The sequence below is a fragment of the Nomascus leucogenys genome, chromosome 8 (assembly GCF_006542625.1).
Source record: "Nomascus leucogenys isolate Asia chromosome 8, Asia_NLE_v1, whole genome shotgun sequence".
Classification (NCBI taxonomy): domain Eukaryota; kingdom Metazoa; phylum Chordata; class Mammalia; order Primates; family Hylobatidae; genus Nomascus; species Nomascus leucogenys.
This window is the reverse complement of record NC_044388.1, coordinates 88211828-88234523: the sequence shown is the minus strand read 5'-3', so window position 1 is coordinate 88234523 and position 22696 is coordinate 88211828. Positions and strand designations below refer to the sequence as shown.

The 22696-nt window shown below is 45.7% G+C and overlaps 1 protein-coding gene and 1 pseudogene across 1 annotated transcript in view; both read left to right on the top strand.

Moving 5' to 3' along the window:
- Positions 1 to 10886: 10886 nt before the first annotated feature.
- Positions 10887 to 22696, top strand: part of SUSD1 (sushi domain containing 1) — a 135438-nt gene continuing 123628 nt past the window's right edge. Inside the window, exons 1-2 of the mRNA XM_030817622.1 lie at positions 10887 to 11025; positions 17270 to 17275. Of these exons, the coding sequence (XP_030673482.1) occupies positions 10923 to 11025; positions 17270 to 17275 (109 nt within the window). The 5' untranslated portion in view covers positions 10887 to 10922. The remainder of the gene's footprint in view (positions 11026 to 17269; positions 17276 to 22696) is intronic.
- LOC100582366 lies at positions 12176 to 12625 on the top strand (annotated as a pseudogene).

The following is a 22696-nucleotide window of genomic DNA, read 5'->3' as shown; positions in this document are numbered from 1 at the left end:
ATATCCACATGGGGAAAAATGAACTTCGCACTATACATAAAAATTAATTCCAGATGAATTTTAGAGCTAAATGTGAAAAGTAAAATAATCAAGAAGTTCTACAAGTTTACTCTAGAAGAAAATAGAATAACTTTGTGATCTCCAAATAGGCAAAAATTTCTTAAACAGAACACAAAAGCACTAACCATAGAAGAAAACATTGATAAATTACCTTCTTTAAAGTTAAGTTTATTCATCAGATGGCATCATTAACAGAGTGAAAAGGCAAGTCTTATGCTTGGAGAAGATATTTGGAATACATATGTCTGACGAGTGACTTAAATCCAGAATATAAACAACCTCCAATAGATCAATGAGAAAAAGATAACCCAATTTTACAAAATGGACAAAATATGTGATAGCATATCTTAAAAGAGGATTTCAAAATGGTCAATAAACAAATGTGTTTAATGGCTGGGTGCGGTGGCTCATGCCTGTAATCCCAGCACTTTGGGAGGCCAAGGCAGGCGGATCACCTGAGTTCGGGGGTTCGAGACCAGCCTGACCAACATGGAGAAACCCCGTCTCTACTAAAAATACAAAATTAGCCATGCATGGTGGTGCATGCCTGTAATACTATCTACTTGGGAGGCTGAGGCAGGAGAATCGCTTGAACCCAGGAGCCGGAGTTGCAGTGAGCCAAGATCGCGCCATTGCACTCCAGCCTGGGCAATAAGAGTGAAACTCCGTCTAAAAAAAAAAAAAAAAAAAAAGAAAGTGTGTTTAATATTATTGGCCAACAATGAAATGAAAATAAAACCACAATAAGAGGCCCCTATACACACATCAAAGTTGCTAAAATTAAAATGACTGACAAAACCAAATGTTGGCAAGGACATGGAGCTGCTGGAACTCTCTGCATCAGTCATGGAAGTATGAACAGCAGCTGCTTTGGAAATTTGTTTGGCAATACCCCTAAAGCTGACCATCTATAAACCCTGTGATCCTGGATATTTACCCAGCAGAATAAACACTATACATACCCCCCGAAACATGTATTAATACAAGAAGTTTCATAGCAGTTTTATTTGGAGCTAAAAATGGACAATTGTCCAAATGTCCATCCACAATGGAATGGGTAAGTAAATTGTTGCATATACATGTTTGCATTGGACTATTACACAGAAATGAAGAAAATGAACTTCTACTGATAACGACATGGATTTAACTCTCACAGATACAATGATGAGTATAAAAAGTCACAAGCAAAGAAATAAATAGTGATTTACTTTACATAAAATTCAAAAGCAGGCAAAACTAACCTATGGTGATTATACAGGATGGAACATTGATTACTTATGGGGGACTGACTAATAAAATATATGAGGGAGCTTCCAGGAAGCTTGTAATGCTCTGTTTCTTGGCCCGAGTGGTGGATATTTGGTGTGTGTATAAGTACAAATTTATGAGCTATATACTTAATATTTGTATATTTCACTGCATGAAAGTTATATCTCAAATTTTTTTTTAATGGAGGCTGGAGGTGGGAGCAGAATTACTTGAAAGCAGTACTGGAGATCCAGGCATGGTATTATGAGAGCAGCAAAACAGGAGATTTGCTGAAAACATAAAGCAGATGTGATCAGACTGATAAAAACACAATAGAGCGGAGGCACCCACAATCTCATGAAAGCAGAAAGAGAGCCTCTCCAAAATAGTACATTTTCCCATTAGAACTCCAGAATTATCTCAGGTTCAGAGACAGCAGAGACAGGGAAAAGGAACCAGTAGGATAGTGAGCTGATAATTTATTCATGAGCTACAAACGTCTTCACCTATTTTCTGTTTTAGAAGTGGTTAGTTCTGAATTTTTTCCCCAAGGGATAACTGTATTTATTTATTTATATTTTATTTCTTTATTTATTTCTTTATTTATTTATTTATTTTGAGGTGGAGTTTTGCTCTTATTGCCCAGGCTGGAGTGCAGCAGCACGATCTCTGCTCACTGCAACCTGCACCTCCCGGGTTCAAGTGATTCAGTGATTCTCTTGCCTCACCCTTCCTGAGTAGCTGGGATTACAGGTGCCTGCCACCATGCCTGGCTAATTTTTTGTATTTTTAGTAGAGACGGGGTTTCATCATGTTGGCCAGGCTGGTTTTGAACTCCTGACCTCAAGTGATCCACCCACCTTGGCCTCCCAAAGTGCTGGGATTACAGGCATGAGCCACCATGCCCGGCCCAAGTGATAACTTTAAATGAAGCTTATTGCTTACCAAATAAGATGAGAATAGTGATACAAAAGAGGCTCCCAGAGAAGGCACTGGGGCCAGAGAAAATATGGCAACCAAGAAGGAGGTCTCAAATGCACTCTCTTTACCTCCCCACTCCTACCTCCTGCTTTGCACAACCACTGGAGCTAGAACCACTGTAACCAAATCTCCCTTTACTTCTAAGAAAGCAGAGATTCTCACCTGGAGAAATACAGCCAAATTATTGATTCCATTTTTTTTAACCCACCTGTATTAGTCTATTATCTTTTCTTTTTTTTTTTTTTGAGACAGAGTCTTGCTCTGTTGCCCAGGTTGGAGTACAGTGGCTCAATCTTGGCTCACTGCAACCTCCACTTCTGAGGTTTAAGCAAGTCTCCTGCCTCAGCCTCCAGAGTAGCTGGGATTACAGGTGGGCGCAACCACACCCGGCTAATTTTTGTATTTTTAGTAGAGATTGGGTTTCACCACATTGGCCATGCTGGTCTTGAACTCTGAGCTAGTGATCCACCTGCCTCAGCCTCCCAAAGTGCTGGGATTACAGGCATGAGCCACTGCACCTGGCCCCATTTTCATACTGCCATAAAGAAATACCTGAGACTGGGTAATTTATATAGGAAAGAGGTTTAATTGACTAACAGTTTTACATGGCTGGGGAGACCTCAGGAAACCTACAATCATGGCAGAAGGGGAAGCAGGCACATCTTACATGGTGGCAGGCAAGAGAAGAGAAAGCGAAGAGAGAAGAGACCCTCATAAAACCATGAGATCTCAGGAGAACTCACTCACTATCATGAGAATAACATAGGGGAAACCACTCCCATAATCCAATCACTTCCCTCCCTGGAACCGTGGGGATTACAATTGCAGATGAGATTTGGGTAGGGACACAGAGCCAAACCATATCACCACCTGATTCATTCTCACAAACTGTTAATTCGTAACAGAGGAGACCCTCATGTAGAAATAAGGACAGTCAAAAATCATGAAACACTTGAGGAAAACCAGCAGAAGAAGAGTCATCAAACTCAACAAGTAAATGAACAACTTCCTGATAAAACAGAAGTCATTGCAACTACAGAAAAAAAGCCATTCTATACAAAGAAGCAGAGCTCTTAGAAATTAAAAACATGATTGCTGATATAAAAATATTTCAATAGATGAATTGAAGAGCAGAACGGCATGGATAAGGATCAAATTCATGAACACAAAGTTCACTAAATTGAGTTATGGCAATCTCCCACATTCAGTAAATGAAGGCAAAGAAAGTGAAGAGTCAAAGAAAAATACTAACAGCCATGGAGGCTAGAGGCAAGTTTTAAAAAATTCCCAGCCAGGCATGGTGGCTCACGTCTGTAATCCCAGCATTTGGAAGGCCAAGGAGGGAGGATAGCTTGAAGTTAGGAGTTTGAAGACAGCCTGGGCAACAAAGTGAGACTCTATTAAAAAAAAAATTCCCATACATTCCAGAAGGGATAAATAGAAATAATTGAGGGAATGAAATAATCAAATAATTAATAGAAAAAATGTCTTTCCTGTAGAAAGCCTTAATTCCACAAATTGAAAGGGTCCATTGAGTGCTAGGCAAGAATAATGAAATATTATATCCTCATGAAATTTCTGAATTCCCAGGATAAAGAGAAAATCCCCCAAAGCTTGGTAGATATGATAGGAGAATGACATGTCACATGTGAGGGGTTGATAACCACAGTAGCATAGGACCCTCCATCTGCAACACTCCATCTGAATCCAGAATTCTAGACCACATTAACCTATCACCTAATTATTTTGAATCCAGAATTCTATACTCAGTTAATGTATAATTAAATTATGGGGTTGGGTGCGGTGGCTCGTGCCTGTAATCCCAGCACTTTGGGAGGCCGAGGCAGGCAGATCACTTGAGGTCAGGAGTTTGAGACCAGCCTGGGCAACATGGCGAAACCCTGGCTCTATTAAAAATAACAAAAATTAGCTAGATGTGATGGCACATGCCTGTAATCCCAGCTACTTGGGGGGCTGAGGCACAAGAATTGCTTGAACCCAGGAGATGGGGGTTGCAGTGAGCCAAGACTGGGCCACTGCACTCCAGCTTGGGCGGCAGAACAAGACCCTGTCTCCAAAAAAAAAAAAAAAAAAATTATGAGGGCAAAATCAACATGTATTTGGACTTGCAAAGATTCGAAGTTTACCACCCAGGAATACTTTCTGAAACAGATACTCAAAGATGTCCCCAAAGAAGATGAAGGAGGAGGAGGAAAAGTGGGGAAAGAGGAAGACATAGGACATGAAAAACAGTGGCGAGCAAAGAAACCAATAGAGCTTGTAGCTAAGTCCATTGCAAAATAATTGAGTAAAGTATTTCTGTTTTGAAGATTGCACTATTTGTCCAGGTCGGTGATACAGGTCTTCACCGTGAGCTGGTCTCTCTATCAGTGAAGGTCTGGAACCATCCGCCTTCACAGCTGTTGTGGCTTCCTCAGCAACTGTGCTGCTCATTGCTGATTTGGCCCCCACTGCCTGGCCTGCTTCTCCTTAGGGCTGCGGGTGGCTGATCCTGGGTCCGGAAATGGGCTGTCAGCAGGCTTCCTTTCAGGGTTTGTGGAATAAAAACACCAACAGCTGAGGCTTTTGCAAGTGAGGCAGGTGATGCTGTGTGTGTGTGTGTGTGTGTGTGTGTGTGTGTGTGTGAGTGACAGAGACAGAGAAACTGGGTGACAGAGCCTGTCTCACTTGGTGTTGTCTCAACCACCTGAGGTCAGGGGTGGATAGGTGAATACTAAGCCTGCTGCTCCTTGAACTTGTCTGTTGTAGTGTCTGAAGTTTGCTCCCAAATCCAAGTCCAAATCCAAATCTTGCTGCTGCTCCAGCTTCTTCTGGGGGGATCACAGGGTCTCTTGAGTCCATTACAGTGAGGAGAGAGAGCACTATTGTAAAAATAGGGAGTCCAGGACTTGTCCCCTAAGCTGAGCTGTCCCTTTCCACCCATGCTTGTTTTGCTTTTCTGAGAATACTAGCGTTTGGGGTAAATTACACATCATCGGTTGTAGCACAGCCTTGTGCAGCAGACAATAGTGCACTCGCTGCCCAAGGTCTACAAACTAACTCCAGGTAGGGTGTTTGATGTATGTGTGTTTCTGGGGGGAGGCAGAGGTATGCTGGAGAAGGCAGAGTAATCCTACTGTTTCTCCAATAGCAACAAAGTATCTGAGAGTCATTAAGCTTCAAAAAATGAGAAGTCAGCCTTTGTTGGAGTTAGAGACTTCATCAGCAGGGCATTTCTCCGGAGGGACAGGTCCCTGTTACCAGCCTTTACAGATCTGCTTGAGATGATGACTCCATTCTGGGAGAGGCAATGTGGCTTCTTTGAAGGTGGCCTTGGGGTTTTCACAGATGTTGAGTCAGCCAGGGTTAGATGTGGTGGGGGTGGAGCAGACTGTTACAGAGGGACTGTTACTTTGTTTCAAACACACAAGTTTTCAATCAATATACTTCAAAGGCTTCAAATATTTAAATTATCTCTGTTAATGCAAACTTCAGGCAGTAAGTGCAACCCCAGAGTATATTAAACTCATTACAATTAGATATTCAAGCCATTCCTAAAATACCCACATATAAACAATTTATTTACAATTTATGGGAGGCTGCAGAAGGAGGACTGCTTTTGCCCAGAAGTTGAAAGTTGCAATGAGCTATGATCACGCCACTGCATTCCAGCCTGGGCGACAGAGCAAGACTCTGTCTCTAAATAAATAAATTAAATTAAAAACAAAAATAACAATTTGCAAGCCTGCCAGGAGCTGTCCCAAAGCAGTCTGTGTAATCATTTATGGTCAGGAGTGTGGTAAGCAAGAATGGATTTTTTTCCAGGAGAGTCCCAGGATATTTAGTATCCAATCTCCCTCCTCGATTCTCCTTCTGGCCTTGTAGCCAGATGGGAACCCACTGGACAAACCCCAAACCTCTTCACACTGGAATCCGACACTGAGAGTAGCAGCTTGGGGGAAAATCTCCCTAGAGATACTGAACCAGTGTTCAGAATGAAATTTTTCGCCTGCCTTCCGCCTTCCCATACCCGTGGCTCCCCAGAGTCCTCTCAGAGCTCTCCCGAAATCCCATTCACTTATGTCTCAGGAATATTGGGAAAAATGGGGCTTTCCAAGATATCTTTCTTGTAAACCTGACCCCATATAGATTTGCCAGACCAAAACTAATTTGGAAAGTCCTTAATATTTGCCTATCTGATGAAATAAAAATAAAAATGGGCATGAACGTTTTTTGTCATTGAATTTTTAAAAACAATTTTAAACTTTTTTTTTTTTTTTTGAGATGGAGTCTCACTCTGTCGCCCAGGCTGGAGTGCAGTAGTGCGATCTCGGCTCACTGCAACCTCTGCCTCCTGGGTTCTTGCCTTTCTCCTGCCTCAGCCTCTAGAGTAGCTGGGACTACAGGCGCCTGCCACCACGCCTAGCTAATTTTTTATATTTTTAGTAGAGATGGGGTTTCACCGTGTTAGCCAGGATGGTCTCGATCTCCTGACGTCATGATCCACCCGCCTCGGCCTCCCAAAGTGCTGGGATTACAGGTGTGAGCCACTGCGTCCAGCCAATTTTAAACATTTTTAAGTCCAGGTGTGGTGGCTCATGCCTATAATCCCAGCACTTTGAGAGGCCCAGGCAGGTGGATCATTTGAGGTCGGGAGTTTGAGAACAGCCTGACCAACATAGTGAAACTGCATCTCTACTAAAAGTACAAAATTAGCCAGGCATGGTGGCACGTGCCTGTAATCCCAGCTACTTGGGAGGCTGAGGCAGGAGAATCGCTTGAACTCGGGAGGCGGAGGTTGCAGTGAGCCAAGTTCATGCCATTGGACTCCAGCCTGGGCAACAAGAGTGAGGCTCTGTCTCAAAAACAAACAAACATTTTTAAGTGTTCAGTTCAGTGTTAGGTCCATTCACATTGTTGTGCAATCACCACCACTATCCATCCACAGAACTTTTTTCATCTTGCAAAACTGAAAGTCGATACTCACTAAACACTAAGTCTCAGCCAGGCATGGTGGCTCACAACTGCAATCCCAGAACTTTGGGAGGCTGAAGCGGGAGGATCCCTTGAGGCCAATAGTTCAAGACTAGCCTGGACAACACAGCAAGACCCTACTTTTTTTTTTTTTTTTAATTAGCTGGGCATGGTGGCATGTGCTTGTAGTCCCAGGTACTTGGGAGGCTGAGGTGGAGGGATCGCTTGAGCTTGGGAGGTCAAGGTTGCAGTGAGCCATGAGCCATGATTGCACCACTGCACTCCACCCTGGGTGACAGAGTGAGATCCTCCTGTCTCAAAGAAGGAAGAAGAAATTAGAAGAGGAAGAAGAATGAGAAGGAAATGGAGGAGAGGGAGAAGGAGAAGAAGAAAGCTTCTTTCAAGTTCTTTTTTAGAAAATACTGGTATATTAACCATGGTCTCTTAAAAGAACATTTTTCTTAAGTCAAATACTTTGTCAGCAATAATGCCACTGTCCCTCCAAATTTAACACTGGTTCAATATTCTGTTTTAATTCTTGTGACAAATACTGTTGGATAAGAAGGTAATTTTTCACTATGTGATCCAACGAACTCACCATTGAGTAAGAAGTATTTTTTAACCAAAAATATGTATTTGAAATTTAAAAATGAGCCAATGAAAAGAATTGATGAAAGTCATGTAATCTAATGTGGAATATAGAGTAAGATGGATTGTACTGAAATATAATTTTCAAAAAGTTGAAAGCATGACTTATGCAACTATAAGATGAAAACCTATCTAAGATTCTATTCAAGTAGTTGATTAATGGAGGACTCAGTAAGTTGCTGACCTCAAAGGAGAACTAGTAAGATGTTAAGGTTCAAAGGAAAATCTGGCATCAGGAATGATCACATGAATTTGCTAATAGGTGCCAAACTGGTTAACTAGTTAATATCATATAGGACAAAATGAAATTAGTGGGTTTAACTTATTTATTTTCTGACAGAAAGGACTGATCACTTATATTTCTCTTGGAAAACATTCATTTTCACTGCTATGGACATAAATGTTTCACATTATCATCAGTTTTCTGCAAGTTAAATTCTAGCCCTCCAGTGCTGCAAAATAGCCTAGTCAATAGGAAGTCCAGCGGAGGTGCACCCAGCACCCCACTGAAAGGATACCCAGTAATCTCTTTTGCCCATTTCCAAGTTTTGGACAATTTTTCCTGACGTTATCAATAAAAAACGTATATGTATACATATATATTTAAGTTTATATATTTTGCAAGGGGCCACAGTGGGGATAAAGTGGTATAGGTTGGTTAAAAATCTTAAGTGAATGGTATATTTGTTGAAACAATGACATGATTTCCAAGTTTGAAGTTTATGGAGAGCTGAACTTTAAAAATTTGTCTAAATAATAGTGACACACCATCCATCTATTGCTCCCCAAACAGGCGCCTGTCTTTGTTGATCAAAAATAATTTTCAAGAAAGCCTGCTAAGAAAAGAGCTTGTGAGGCCAGATGCAGTGGTTCCCTCCTATAATCCCAGCACTTTGGGAGACCAAGGTGGGAGGATTGCTTGAGCCAAGGAGTTGGAGACCAGCCTGGGCAGCATAACCAGATCCTGTCTCTACAAAAAAAAATTTTAAATGAGCCAGGCATGATGCTGTGCCCCTGTAGTCCCAGCTACTGGGAGGTTGAGGCTAGAGGACTACCTGAGCCCAGGAGGTTGAGGCTGTGGTGACCTGTGCACTCCAGCCTGAGCAACAGAACCAGACCTTGTCTCCCCAAGAGGAAAAAAGAGCCTAGGAAGATGAGCTTTTTCTTTGTTTGTTTTTGTTTTTTTGTTTTTTTAAGAGAGGGGGTCTCACTGTATTGCCCACGTGGGCCTTGAATTCCTGGGCTCATGCAATTCTCCTGCCCTTCAGCCTCTTTACTAGCTGGGACTACAGGCACACCACACTTCACCCAGCTTGAAGCTGATTTTTAACTACTTGTTAAGACTCCACAACTTTAGCCCTTATGTGGGTGTGTTTGAAAGTGGTGAGATTTAGGGCAGGCTCATGGCAGAGAGTAAACAAGTGAGGATATGGGGTGAAGCAGTGGGGTGCCTGCTCTCGGATGCTCTCCCACAGACACACAAGCTCAAAGCCTTCAAACCGGATCTTATTTATTTCCTTCTCCCCCACTAGTCATAAAACCTAGTGGATTCCACTCTTAAACACTGCCCTCTTCACACTCATTTGTCAATGCCCAGCTGCAGGACATTATCTATGTATCATCTATCTATCTATCTATCTATCTATCTATCTATCTATCTATCTATAATCTATCTATCTATCTATCTATCTATCTATCTATCTATCTATCTATCATCTATCTATGGAGTCTCACTCTGTCGCCCAGTCCGGCGTGCAGTGGTGCGAGCTCGGCTCACTTCAACCTCCGCCTCCTGGGTTCAAGCGATTCTCTCGCCTCAGCTTTCCGAGTAGCTGGGATTACAGGTGCCTGCCACCATGCCCACCTATTTTTTTTTTTTTTTTTTCAGTAGAGACGGGGTTTCACCAAGTTGGCCAGGCTGGTCTCGAGCTCCTGACCTCAAGTGATCCACCCACCTCGACCTCCCAAAGTGTTAGGATTACAGGCGTGAGCCACCGCACCGGGCCAGGACATGTCTTCTATTGCCTAATTCCTGCAGCAACTCCGGGCTGGACTCTCTGCCTTCCACATCCCAATCCCAACCCCAATCCCAGTGCCACAGAACAGACAGAGATGTGTCAGTGATGAAGTCATTCACTGCTGAAAACTGTGACAGCTTCCCAGCGACCTCCATCACTTGGGTTAGGAGGGCTAACTTCCCTCTGCAGCTCAACGCCTCTCTCCAACCCTCTGCTCCCACTCTAGGTCCCCATTCCCCATTTCTACAACAAACTCCCTTTCAGATTCCTCCCCAAAGTCCTTCTCATGCTTGGGTCTTGGTTTACTCCCTCCCTGGGGATGAGTACGGCTGTGATGGAGGTAGGGGTTGGCATCAGCCCATCCCAAGCTGGGTGTCCTCAGAGCAGCGGGGACTGATGCCACCCCTCCCTCCATCACTGCCCTACTCTCTCTCACACCAGGTGACCAGGTGTCACCTGGTCGAGTATGTCGCCCCTGGGTGGCCTGGGCCTGCGTCTTCCGACCTCTCATCTGGGCCTTGCGCTGCGGTCACCTCATCCAGCTCCCTTTCACGTCCTGGAAGATTTCCGCCCCTTGCTCCCCTCACCCCTCTCCCCGGGGGTGCCTCCTTGAGCCCTCGAGTGGCTTGAATCCCCCGCAACATTTCCTCCCCAGCACTCTGCGGGGCTCTGCGTCCAGCTGTGTCATTATCTGATAAGTGTCTGTCCCCCTTTGCGAATGAATGTGAGCGGCGAGAGGGCAGCAGGTGCGCGAAGTAGTGAACGCGCGGAGCCAGAGACGGACGCGGAACGGGCGTGTCCCAAGCCCAGGCCCGGACAGGAGGAAGGACCCGCGCCCTGCGGCCTCCCCGGGACCCCGCAGCGCCCCCCGCTTCCCTCGGCGGCGCCGGAAGCCGCCGGCTGGTCCCCTCCCCGCGGCGCCTGTAGCTTTATCTCTGCGCCCCGAGGGCCCCGGGAGGAGCCGCAGGCGCGCCGGGAGGGACGGGCGGCGGCATGGGCCGGGGGCCCTGGGATGCGGGCCCGTCTCGCCGCCTGCTGCCGCTGTTGCTGCTGCTCGGCCTGGCCCGCGGCGCTGCGGGAGCGCCGGGCGCCGACGGTGAGTGCGGGCTGGGACGGGCACGGGCGGCCGGCTGGGCCTCGAGGACTCTGGGAGCACGGGCGCTTCCCCGCCCCTGGGCCGGGCCGGCGCGGTGCCGAGGCGTGGGGCGCAGGTGGGGCCCGCGCCGGCCGTTGGAGGTCGGCAAGGAGGAGCTCAGAGAAGCGGGGGGGGGCTCCCCGCCGGGCTTCCCTGCCCCTGCCTGACCCGCGTCGCCGGGGGACGCAGGTTTTAAGGCGGCCTGGCCGGGCCCCCAGGGACCTCCACTGCCCAGGAGGCGGGGTGGGGGCTGGGCGCGAGCGCGGACCCGGGCAGGGCGGCGCCCGGGGAAGGGCGGGGAGGCCAGGGCGTTCTGCGGCGCTGTCACGCTTCCGGCTCTGCGGTGGCTTTTACATGACACATTTTTGACCCGAAGCAATTTTCTTTCCACTTTTAATTTTTTCACGTTGTTAGAGAGCCGGATGCTAAATATGGTGAGAAAGACGCTTAAGGAAGAGTACAGGAATGAAGCCATTAATTCACTCATTCATTCAACAGATGGCCCTTGAACAGCTTCCCTGTGCGCGATGAGGGCGGGCAGTGCGGGCCCTCGTGGAGCTCATTGTCTGGAGGATTTAGACCAGCAAATGTTCTATTTCCAAGCGATCGAGGGAGTTGTTTTTCCTCCTCTGCAAAATGCAATGTTGAGGGGAGTAGGAATTACACAGAGGATTCAGACACGCAGGGGAGGTGACATTCATCCACATAACTGTAATACAAGGCAGAATGCCACGAGTGCTCTGAGAAGGTGTGGGTGGTGAGGGCAGGGAAAGGGGAATCGGTGGTGACCCTTGAGCTGGGCCATCAATGATTGGTCATATTTGGATATGAGAAAATGTGGAAAAGGTATCCAGCTCATAGCAGAAGGCACTGCCACCTCTCCACAAATATATGTAGAATGAATGAATTCCTTCAGAATTCAGGCCTGGGGGAGAAGGGAAGGAAGCACGCGGAGGCACCAAAGGCAGAGGGCAGAGTGCCTTGATTGGCAGACCTAGGCCTTTGGACTTAGCTGTGCCTGGAAGCCACTGGAAGCTGTTTCAGGGAGTGACAAGAAAAGTGGGTCTAGCCAGTTCTAGGTGCTTCGGGAGCCACAGGTTATGGTGCAGACATGGCCAAATCCAAGCACCACACCACACACAACCAGTCCCGAAAATGGCACAGAAACGGCATCAAGAAACCCGGATCACAAAGATACGAATCTTTTAAAGGGGTGGACCCCAAGTTCCTGACAAACATGCGCTTTGCCAAGAAGCACAACAAGAAGGGCCTAAACAAGATGCAGGGTGACAGTGCCGAGGCCATGAGTGCATGTGCTGAGGCCTTGCCCTCATAAACCCCAAGGAGGTTAAGCCCAAGATTCCAAAGGGTGTCAGCTCTTGCCTACATTGCCCGCCTCAAGCTTGGGAAACGTGCTCGTGCTCACATTGCCACGGGGCTCAGGCTGTGCCGGCCAAAGACCAAGGTCAAGGATCAAACCAAGGCTCAGGCTGCAGCTCCAGCTTCAGTTCCAGCTCAGACTCCCAAAGGAGCCCAGGCCCCTACAAAGGCTTCAGAGTAGAGATCTCTGTCTGCCAACGTGGGGACAGAAGGATTGTCCCCCTTGGACTGCTATCTGCATGGGGCTGATGTCCTCCTTTGCTATTTGTATAAATAAACTTGAGGTGGGGGGAAAAAAACGGTCTAAGGAACCCCCATCTTCCTTACTAAAATCAAACACTGATCCTGAAGTGGAAGGAAATTTCCATGTGATGAGACACAGGGGGATTTGTGGTTGAGATTCTTGCCTGCTGCCCGCAGCCCCATTCTCTTTGCCTTGGGACTTTTACCATGCCTGGTGGGTATTTCAATGGCTTGATCTTCTGGAGTGGCCATTTTTGTAATATTAGGTACCCTGGTTAAGATTCCTTCCTTGGCTTATCTCCCAGGACAGTGCGCATAGGACTTGTAGATGCTTGGCGTCTATTTCAGGATCTTCCTGTGATCTCTCTAAGGTAGGAAACTGTCCAGTGTGGTCCCATTGAATTGTTAGGCTAAGATGGCTGAACGCAGCTAGTAGCTACCTAAGGTCATCTGTAACTAAAGGTTTTGGGGTGAATTTGGGGAAACAGAAGTCAAGGCTTCCCGGTTGAGCCTCCTCTCCTTATGTAGACATTCTCCCTTCATGTTCAACCTTGGAGAACCTGGTTTTATGAAGGGCAGGTTTCCTGACAGTGGACAATGTAGGGAAAGACTGGAGGCTTGGACAAGCCCATTGAGGAAGTTGTTGCAAACCTGGCCTGGAAGTTCTGAGGACTGGGCCCACAGTAATGACAGGAGAAACGGACTGAATGTAGACAGTAAGGTGGAAATGGACTGGAAGGAAGGATTTAATAACAGATGTGAAGGTGCAAGGGAACAGAAGGGGAAAGATAACACTAAGGCTTGGGGGCTGAGTGACCTGGTATATGTTTCTATGGGAGGAGAAAGATTTGGAAAGAAAGATGATTAGTTGTTTTGGATATCCTGAATTTGAGGTGCTGTTATGGATTTGGAGAGATGAAATCAATAGACTTGATGGTTGCTTGAAACCTTGAGGTTGACAAGATTGGTAGGATGAAGGACAGATTCTTGGAGAGGATTCTTGGAGTTTCGATGGTAGATGCAAGTCTAGAAGGAAGAAGCAGCATCCGGGTAGGATGGAGAAAGACTGGGCTCGTTTAGTCAAGGAAACTAGGAGATGGGAAGCCGAGAGGTGGAGGTTGAGTAAAAGGCTTTGAATTTGATGGATCTGGTCAGCAGAGACCCAGAGCTAGCAGAGAAGAAAGAGTGAGAGCTAGATGTGAGGGCTCTAGATTGAGGGCAGAGAACTTGGTTACGGAGTAGACACTCTTTTTTTTTTTTTTTTGGAGACAATCTCTCTCTGTCGCCCAGGCTGGATGGAGTTCAGTGACGTGATCTCGCTTGCTCAACCTCTGCCTCCCGGGTTCAAGAAATCCTCCTACCTCAGCTTCCCAAGTAGCTGGGATTACAGATATGCACCACCACGCCTAGCACATTTTTGTATTTTTAGTAGAGACGAGGTTTCACCATGTTGGCCAGGCTGGTCTCGAACTCCTAACCTCAAGTGATCTGCCCACCTCAGCCTCCCAAATTGCTGGGATTACAGGCATAAGCCACTGCTCCTGGCCTCGGAGTAGATACTCTTTAAAGAAATTAGAAGGAAAACAAAGGTAGCATTCATTTGGGCTGGTCAAGTCAGTCCAAGATTTTTAGAGAATGCAAAACAGACTCAAACATATTTTAGACTGAGGGGTATTATTTAGTAGAGAGGGGAAAATTGAAAAGGCAAAAATAAATGAGATAGTTAATGGATGGAGCAGGTCAAAAATTAAACTTGGGCAGTAAGTGGGAGAGGTTAGTTTCTGAAAATGGGGGACGAGGAAGAAGATTAGAGAACTGTGTTTCCCTTCTCCCATGGCGGGCTACTTAGTGAGTGCTGTTCATATTTCAAAGCAAGCCTGGGTGTCCTCAGTCCTCCTAGGAAGTCCGTTGCCGCTATCCGCTTCTCTTTACAGCACCAGTAATACCATATTCCATGCCTTGGTTGTACACTTATACCATATTGCAGTGTCATTGTTTACTAAACTAAGAGCTCCTTGTGGGTAGGGACAGTGGCTTGTATTAGGAATCTGGTATGCAAATAAATGAATACCACCCAAACAAGAATAAGCAAAGGCTATTTATTCAGGGCTTGCTGTGACAAGGGAGTCAGCCATCATCACTTCCATTTGACAGAGACTCAAAGATAGGCCGGGGGTGGAAAAGTTTTACAGTAGAAAAAGGAAGGGGGTTGGGGGGTGGTGGTGGTTCAGGTACGCCCAGCTGGAGAAGTTTCCTAGCAGCATGCATGCCATGTGATTGATGAGAGGGCCATATCTGGCTTTTCTGGTTAGTCCCAAGTTGGAATTGGGGGCAAAAATTAGCGTAGCTGGCCATTACTGATTAAAGCCTGACCATTTGGGGCTGATTGCTACAGAGTTCCTGGAATGATTGCTGCAGATTGTGGGTTAGAATTCTATTTTAATATATGGGCCGGGTGCGGTGGCTCACGCCTATAATCCCAACATTTTGGGAAGCCGAGGTGGGCAGATCACTTGGGGTCGGGAGTTTGAGACCAGCCTGGCCAACATGGTGAAACCCCATCTCTACTAAAAATACAAAAAAAATTGGCCGGGCCTGGTGGTGGGCACTTGTAATCCTAGCTACTCCAGAGGCTGAGGCAGGAGAGTCGCTTGAACCTGGGAGGCAGAGGTTGCAGTGAGCCGAGATCATGCCACTGCACTCCAGCCTAGGTGACAGAGCAAGACTGTCTCTCTCTCTCTCTCTCACTCTCTCTCTCTCTCTCCATATATATATATATATGATCTGGCCATTGTCCATTTGTATATTCGGTCTGTCACTGGCAACATGGGCTGAATGACATTAATTGGCTTCAAAGATGTTTTGGGGAGGAGAGCTGAAGTCAGATGACCTGAGTGTACGGAAAGTGTGTTTCACGTAATTGATATGGCAGGAGGGTGTTGGTGGCTGGGTGGGGTGCAGGGCCCAGGGGAGTCCAGAGGGTAGGAATGGGCGAGGAGGGGTAGAACCAGTTAGTCCTGTTTCTTAACCTTTCTGTGGCATTTGTTGCTGGAGTCGGGCCTGTTGGCTCAGGCCTGGCTGGGGGTCAGGAAGCTGTTCTTGCTGTATACAAAGGTCACCTGGCTTCACTCATCATGCATTTCATGCTTGATCTTCCCTCTGTCTTAATGAATCACAGCAGCACATTCACTATTCAGGGTGAGCCACAGGAGGAAAGAAGAGAAATAGAGTGAGTGGATTGTTTTGGAGTGATTTAAAGTTACTTAAAATAAAGGGCACAGGATTAGAGTTGAAGATGCCCACCATGGCCTGTCTTCCACCTCCAGGGACTTGGTCCTGGGTGTATTCTTGGTCTTCTGGTCAAATCCTAAAATGGGATGCTAGGTCTCTGTAGCTCAAAATCGCAAGTAGTCTGTTGGCCTCAGCTCTGCAGAAGAGAGAGGGAAAATGAATTGCAAAGATTAAGAAAAAGGATACACTCAGCTTGGCATGGTGGCTCACGCCTATAATCCCAGCACTTTGAGAGACTGGGGCGGATGGATCACCTGAGGTCAGGAGTTCGAGACCAGCCTGACCAACATGGAGAAACCCCATCTCTACTAAAAATGCAAAAATTAGCGGGGCATGGTGGCGCACACCTGTAATCCCAGCCACTCAGGAGGCTGAGACAGGAGAATAGCCTGAACCTGGGAGGTGGAGGTTGCAGTGAGCCGAGATTGTGCTATTGTACTCCAGCCTGGGCAACAAGAGTGAAACTCCATCTCAAAAAAAAAAGGGTACACCCTTCTGGAGGATGAGTCAGGTGTGAGACAGGTGTGAAAAGAACCAGTAGGGGTTAAGTGAGTGACTGCCTGACATGAACCGTAGGGTGTGGCGTAAATGAATGGCACTCAGTGTGGGTTGGTTTCTGGTCCTGAGGCCAGGTGTGGGGGCCCCACTGCTGGTTGATCTTGGTCACACCAGAAAGTGAACAGAATTGGGTCGTGTGAGCCATTTTTTATGAGGAAAGGTTGAGAGTTCTTTTTTTGTTGTTTGTTTTTTGATTTTTTTTTGACTAGTCAAGTACAGTAGTAAGAAGGGGGAAAGAGTAGAATGAGAAGTTTGATCTGTAACTGACTGTCAACAATCAACTGAGATAACTCACTATCTTTGGACCAGCCCAAGTGAGAGTTCTTGATGGAGAACGTCAGTCTTAAATTTGGGTGGGTGTGGGAAATACATGACAGTTTGAATAGCCCTGCAAATATTACATTGCTGGAGAGAGTAGAGTGCTCTCTGTCTTGCAGGGATTTAAAGCAGAGTCTGTGTTTTCATTTCTGGATTTTTTTTTTTTGTCAGGAATGTTGAAAAGGAGAGAACATGAGATTTCTCAGATTCTTTCCACCTCTGGAATTTGGTGCAATCTCTTAAGAGCAATGCAATTTTATATGGTATTAGAGACCACTTGGGAATGCTTTTTCTTCCTGAGTTTTGGGCCCCGTTGGCTTATTTCCTCCCGTTGTTTGATCTGTCTTTCCAAATTTGACAGAATCTCAGGAAGGTTGTGCAGTGGATTTCTTTGGTCTGACTGTGAATGGTTGAGGGTTAGGTTAAAAGCAGATTTAGAATTGAAGCACTGCATTTGTGCTTTTTTGTTATTGTTGCTGTTGGGTTTTTAGAGATGTGGTCTAGATTTTTGGCCAGGCTAATCATGAACTCCTGGGCTCAAGTGATCCTCCCATCTCAATCTCCCAAAGTGCTGGGATTACAGGTGGGAGCCATTGTGCTTGGCCTGCATTTGTGCTTTTAAACTACCTTCTTCCCTTGACTGTGAACATCTCTTTACTGTGCTATTAAAGTCCATCAGCCAATGTCTCAGAAGTACACTGAAGTTGTTGCTCGTGTGTTGTGAGTGAGAGTGGTTCTCAGAGGCTGGCAGCCTCCCTCCCATCCTGAGTTGCAGCTTTACTTGGCTGCAGTGGAGAGGAAGGAGAGGTGGGCAGGGCTGAAAAGGTGAGCAGCTGAACTTTCAACTTCTGAGTCAGCTGTTACCCAGAAGGCTGGGGAGATGTGGCGAAGACAGGGAGTGATTATGTAAATTTGAATATTATGGTTTCTGGGATATCAGCCCATCAATGGGTAGACACCTGAATGCACAAAGATATTGCTCTTGATTTTTGCATCAGTGCATTTCTCCGTCACTCTTCCCATTGGTGTAATTGGGAGTTGGCTAGCCAACCACCAGTGTTAGTACCTTCTTTTATTCATTAACATTATTCATTGTTATAACAATGTCTAACACATTTTAATTGCTTTTCATGTATTAACTCATTGATATGGTTTGGCTGTGTCCCTACCCAAATCTCGACTTGAATTGTAGCTCCCATAATTCCTATGTGTTGTGAGAGGGACCCGGTGAGAGACAATTCAATCATGGGGGAGGTTTCCCCCGTACTGTTCTCGTGGGAGTGAATAAGTCTCACGAGATCTGATGGTTTTATCAGGGGTTTCTCCTTTCACCTGTCCCTCATTCTGTCTTGCTGCTGCTGTATAACACATGCCTTTTGCCTTCTGCCATGATTGTGAGGCTTCCCCAGCCACTTGGAACTGTGAGTCCATTAAACCTCGTTTTCTTTATAAATTACCCAGTCTCAGGTATGTCTTTATCAGCAGCATGAAGACAGACTAATATACACTCATTTACTTTTTAATCCTCACAACAACCATATAAAGTAGGTTTATTGTTATTCTCATTTTACAGATTTACAGGAAACTGAGGCACAGAGATCACCAAGGATTACACAGCTAGTAAGTGGCATAGCTAGGATTGTAACTAACCCAAGCACTTGTAACCACCATGCCAAATACCAGGCACTGCATCTTGCAGACTGTTTCTAACAATAATAACAAAATCTGTGGAAATGGATATAAATATTCATGTCAATTGTCTCATATTTGCATATTGCTTTACACTTCATACAGCATTTTTATTTCTCATTTAATCTTGGCCACAACATCTTCATCTCATGGATTACAGTTAGAGACCTAGCTGGGCACAGTGGCTCATGCCTGTGATCCCAGCACTTTGGGAGACTGTAGCAGAAGTATCGATTGAGCCCAGGAGTTCGAGACCAGTCTGGGCAACATAGGGAGATCCCGTGTCTACAAAATAATAATAATAAAAAATTAGCTGGGCGTGGTGGTGCATGCCTGTGGTCCCAGCAGGTGCTCGGGAGGCTGAGGTGGGAGACTCGCCTGAGCGTGGGAGGTCGAGGCTGCAGTGAACCATGATTGTGCCACTGCACTCCAGCCTGGGTGAAAGAGGGAGACAAAAAAAAAAAAAAAATTGGAGAACTAACAGTTTAACTTGCTAAAATCACATAACTAAGGATCAGGACTCCAACCCTGACTCTGGTTGAGACACGAAAACCTGTCTCACCCTCTCATTGTTAGGTGTAGTTTTAGCTGGGGTAGTCACTGCAGAGCTGGGACGGGTAGTGAAGCTAGCTCAGCAGGCTTAGCTGGGGGATATGGTAATAGTAACAAAGAACACTTGTCAGGCTTTCTCTCCTTTTAGATTTTGGGTTCTTCAACTTTCCTCTTTCTCTGCCAGTAATTCTAGACGTCCCTCAGGGTCCCTCACCTCTGCATTTGTTCCCTCGGTTACTACATGGCAACCACCTCTCTGCTTTCAGGCCCTGAGTATGCTGACAGAACTAAAGCCATCCTTGACATGGGTACCGAGCGCCCCCGACACAGCTCTCCCTCAGATCATAGCAAAGCCCTAGTGATCCTTCTCTGGGCTGGAGAATTCCTCTCCCTTGGGTTATTCTATTACATTTGTCCCACAGCTGTGCTATGTGGCAATCGAGACTTGGTGAAAGACGTCTTTCAGTATTGCCTTTTCTTTCCCCAGGATTCTGACTCCAGTCCCTGAGGTTGAGGTTGAGCTAGTCTGGCAGTGCTCCGCTCTGTGTGGTCCACCTGGGAGCAGTTTAGAAACGCAGATTCTCAGGCCCTGCCTCTCCCCTACTGAATCAGAATCTTTGGGGACACTGTGTTTTAACAGGATCTCCAGGAAGCATGACCAGCTGTCTTGGTTTGCACAGAATTGAGGGGTTTCCCGGGACACAGGACTTTTTGTATTAAAACTAGGACGAGTTAGTCACTCCATCTCCAGGTGATTCTTAACCAACCCTCAGGCTGTGGAACAGTGGACCCGTGTGGTCAGAGAGTTGTCCTGCAAAGTCCTGCAGAATAGGCTAATTATGGCTGAATAATAAGCACCCCTGCCTGTATTTCTTTGGAAACCACCTTCTCATCTGCAGATAGTCTGAGAAGCCTTGGTAGCCTGGAACCCATCTTAGGTTTTTTTGCTGGTGTGGGGAACAAACATGTATTGAGCCAAATTCTACTGCATGCCAGGTACTGTCTTTGGGGTTATACTTATGCTAAATTTCTTTTTCTTTCTTTCCTTTCTTTCTTTCTCTTTCTTTCTTCCTTCCTTCCTTCCTTCCTTCCTTCCTTCCTTCCTTCCTTCCTTCCTTCCTCCCTCCCTCCCTCCCTCCCTTCCTTCCTTCTCTCTCTCTCTTTCTTTCTCTTTCTTCTTTCTTTCTTTCTTTCTTTCTTTCTTTCTTCCTTCCTTCCTTCCTTCCTTCCTTCCTTCCTCCCTCCCTCCCTTCCTTCCTTCCTCCCTCCCTCCCTTCCTTCCTTCTCTCTCTCTTTCTTTCTTTTCTTTCTTTCTTTCTTTCTTTCTTTCTTTCTTTCTTTCTTTCTTTCTTTCTTTCTTTGTCTTTCTCTCTCTTTCTCTCTCTCTTTCTTTCCTTTCTTTTTGATGTGTGTATCTCATCTAAATAAATGACTCTTAATGGGTCATTAAAACAGGTACCCTAAGAATGAAGTGTATGCCAGGTGTGGTAGCTCACACTTGTAATCCCAGGACTTTGGGAGGCTAAGGAGGGTGGATTGCTTGAGGTCAGGAGTTCAAGACCAGCCTGACCAACATGGTGAAAGCTCATCTCTGCTAAAAATATAAAAATTAGCTGGGTGTGGTGGTGCACACCTGTGGTTCCAGCTACTCAGGAGGCTGAGACACGAGAATTGCTTGAGCCTGGAAGGCAGAGGTTGCAGTGAGCTGTGATCGTGCCAATGCTCTCCAGCCTGGGGACAGAGTGAGACGTTGTCTCAAAAAAAAAAAAAAAAAAAAGTGTCAAAGACCTAGTATTTGATAGCACAACACCACAACAGGGTTACTATAGTTAGTAATAATTTAATTATATATTTTAAAATAACGAAAAGACTCTCACTATTGTTTGTAATACAGAGGATAAATACTGAAAGGGATGGATATCCCATTTTACAATACATGATTACTACGCATTGCATGCCTGCATCAAAACATCTCAGTTACCCCATAAATACACCTATGTACTCACAAAAGTTAAAGTTAAAAATAAGAAAGAAGGAAATGTCAGAACTTTAGGGAGAAAGGACTTTCGGGGTGCTCTTTATCCTCTGCCGCTCAAAATGTGATCCACCTGTGAGCTTCTTAGAAATCCAAAATATAGGGCTCCTCCCCAGACCAACTGAATTGGAGCCTGCAGTTTAACAAAGGTTAAGATCCCCAGGTTTTTTTTTTTGACACTGATTTTCGCTCTGTCACCCAGGCTGGAGTGCAGTGGTGCGATCTCAGCTCACTGCAACCTCCGCCTCCCGGCTTCAAGCGATTCTTCTGCCTCAGCCTCCTGAGTAACTGAGACTACAGGCACCGGCCACCACACCTGGCTAATTTTTTGTATTTTAGTAGAGATGGGGTTTCACCGTGTTAGCCAGGATGATCTCAATCTCTTGACTTCATGATCCGCCTGCCTCCCAAAGTGCTGGGATTACAGGCATGAGCTACTGTGCCTGGCCCAGGTGTTTTTTTGTTTGTATTTTTCTTTTTTAGTATGTATGTATTTTTTTTACCTTTATGGGTACATAGTAGGTGTGTATATTTATGGGATATATGACTTTTCTTTTTCTTTCTTTTTTTTTTTAGAAACAAGATCTCACTCTATTTTCTAGGCTGGAGTGCAGTGGCAGGATCATAGCTTATGTAACTTTGCACTCCTGGGCTCAAGCAACCCTCCTGCCTCAGCCTCCCCAGGTGATTTGAATGCACTTTAAAATTCGAGAAGCCCAAAGTCCTTGTTTTAAAGATGAAAAAACTGAGATCCAGAAAGCTTAAGTGGTGTGCTCAAGGTCACACAGTGAATTCAACTCAGCTAGATTTAGGATCCAGCTCTAACTAGCTTTCAAGTCCAGTGCTTCCCCCTATACCTGGCTGCCTTTCTCTAAGGCCATGTGTTTGTCTGGGACTATTTATTAAATAAACTTAAACTTAATTCAGTTTCTTTTAAAACATTTTCTATTCTATCCTTCACTAATTCAGACTGGAGTTCCTTTAATTTATCTGAGTGAGTCCCACCTCTTTGCTTCTTAATATTTTTTATGTTTATTAGATTTACTCAATAGTTACATGAAATAGCCATTTTCCAGCTGATATTAAGTTTTTTTGTTTGTTTTGTTTTTTGAGACAGAGTCTTGATCTGTTGCCCAGGCTGGAGTGCAGTGGCACAGTCTTGGCTCACTGCAACCTCTGCCTTCCGGGTTCAAGTGATCCTCTTGCCTCAGCCACCTGAGTAGCTGGGATTACAGGTGTCTGCCACCATGCCTGGCTAATTTTTTTGTAGAGACGGGGTTTCACCATGTTGGCCAGGCTGGTCTCAAACTCCTGGCCTCAAGTGATCTGCCCTCCTTGGCCCCCCAAAGTGCTGGGATTACAGGCGTGAGCCACTGCGCCTGGCTGAGTTTTTGCAAATGGATCTATGTAAATTCCACATCTTTATAACACAAGTTTTTTTAATTTTATTTTTAACATTTTTAAAGAGACAGTCTAGCTCTTTTGCCCAGTCTGGAGTGCAGTGGCTCCATCAAATCTCACTGCAGCCTTGATCTCTTGAGCTCAAAAGATCCTCCCATATCAGCT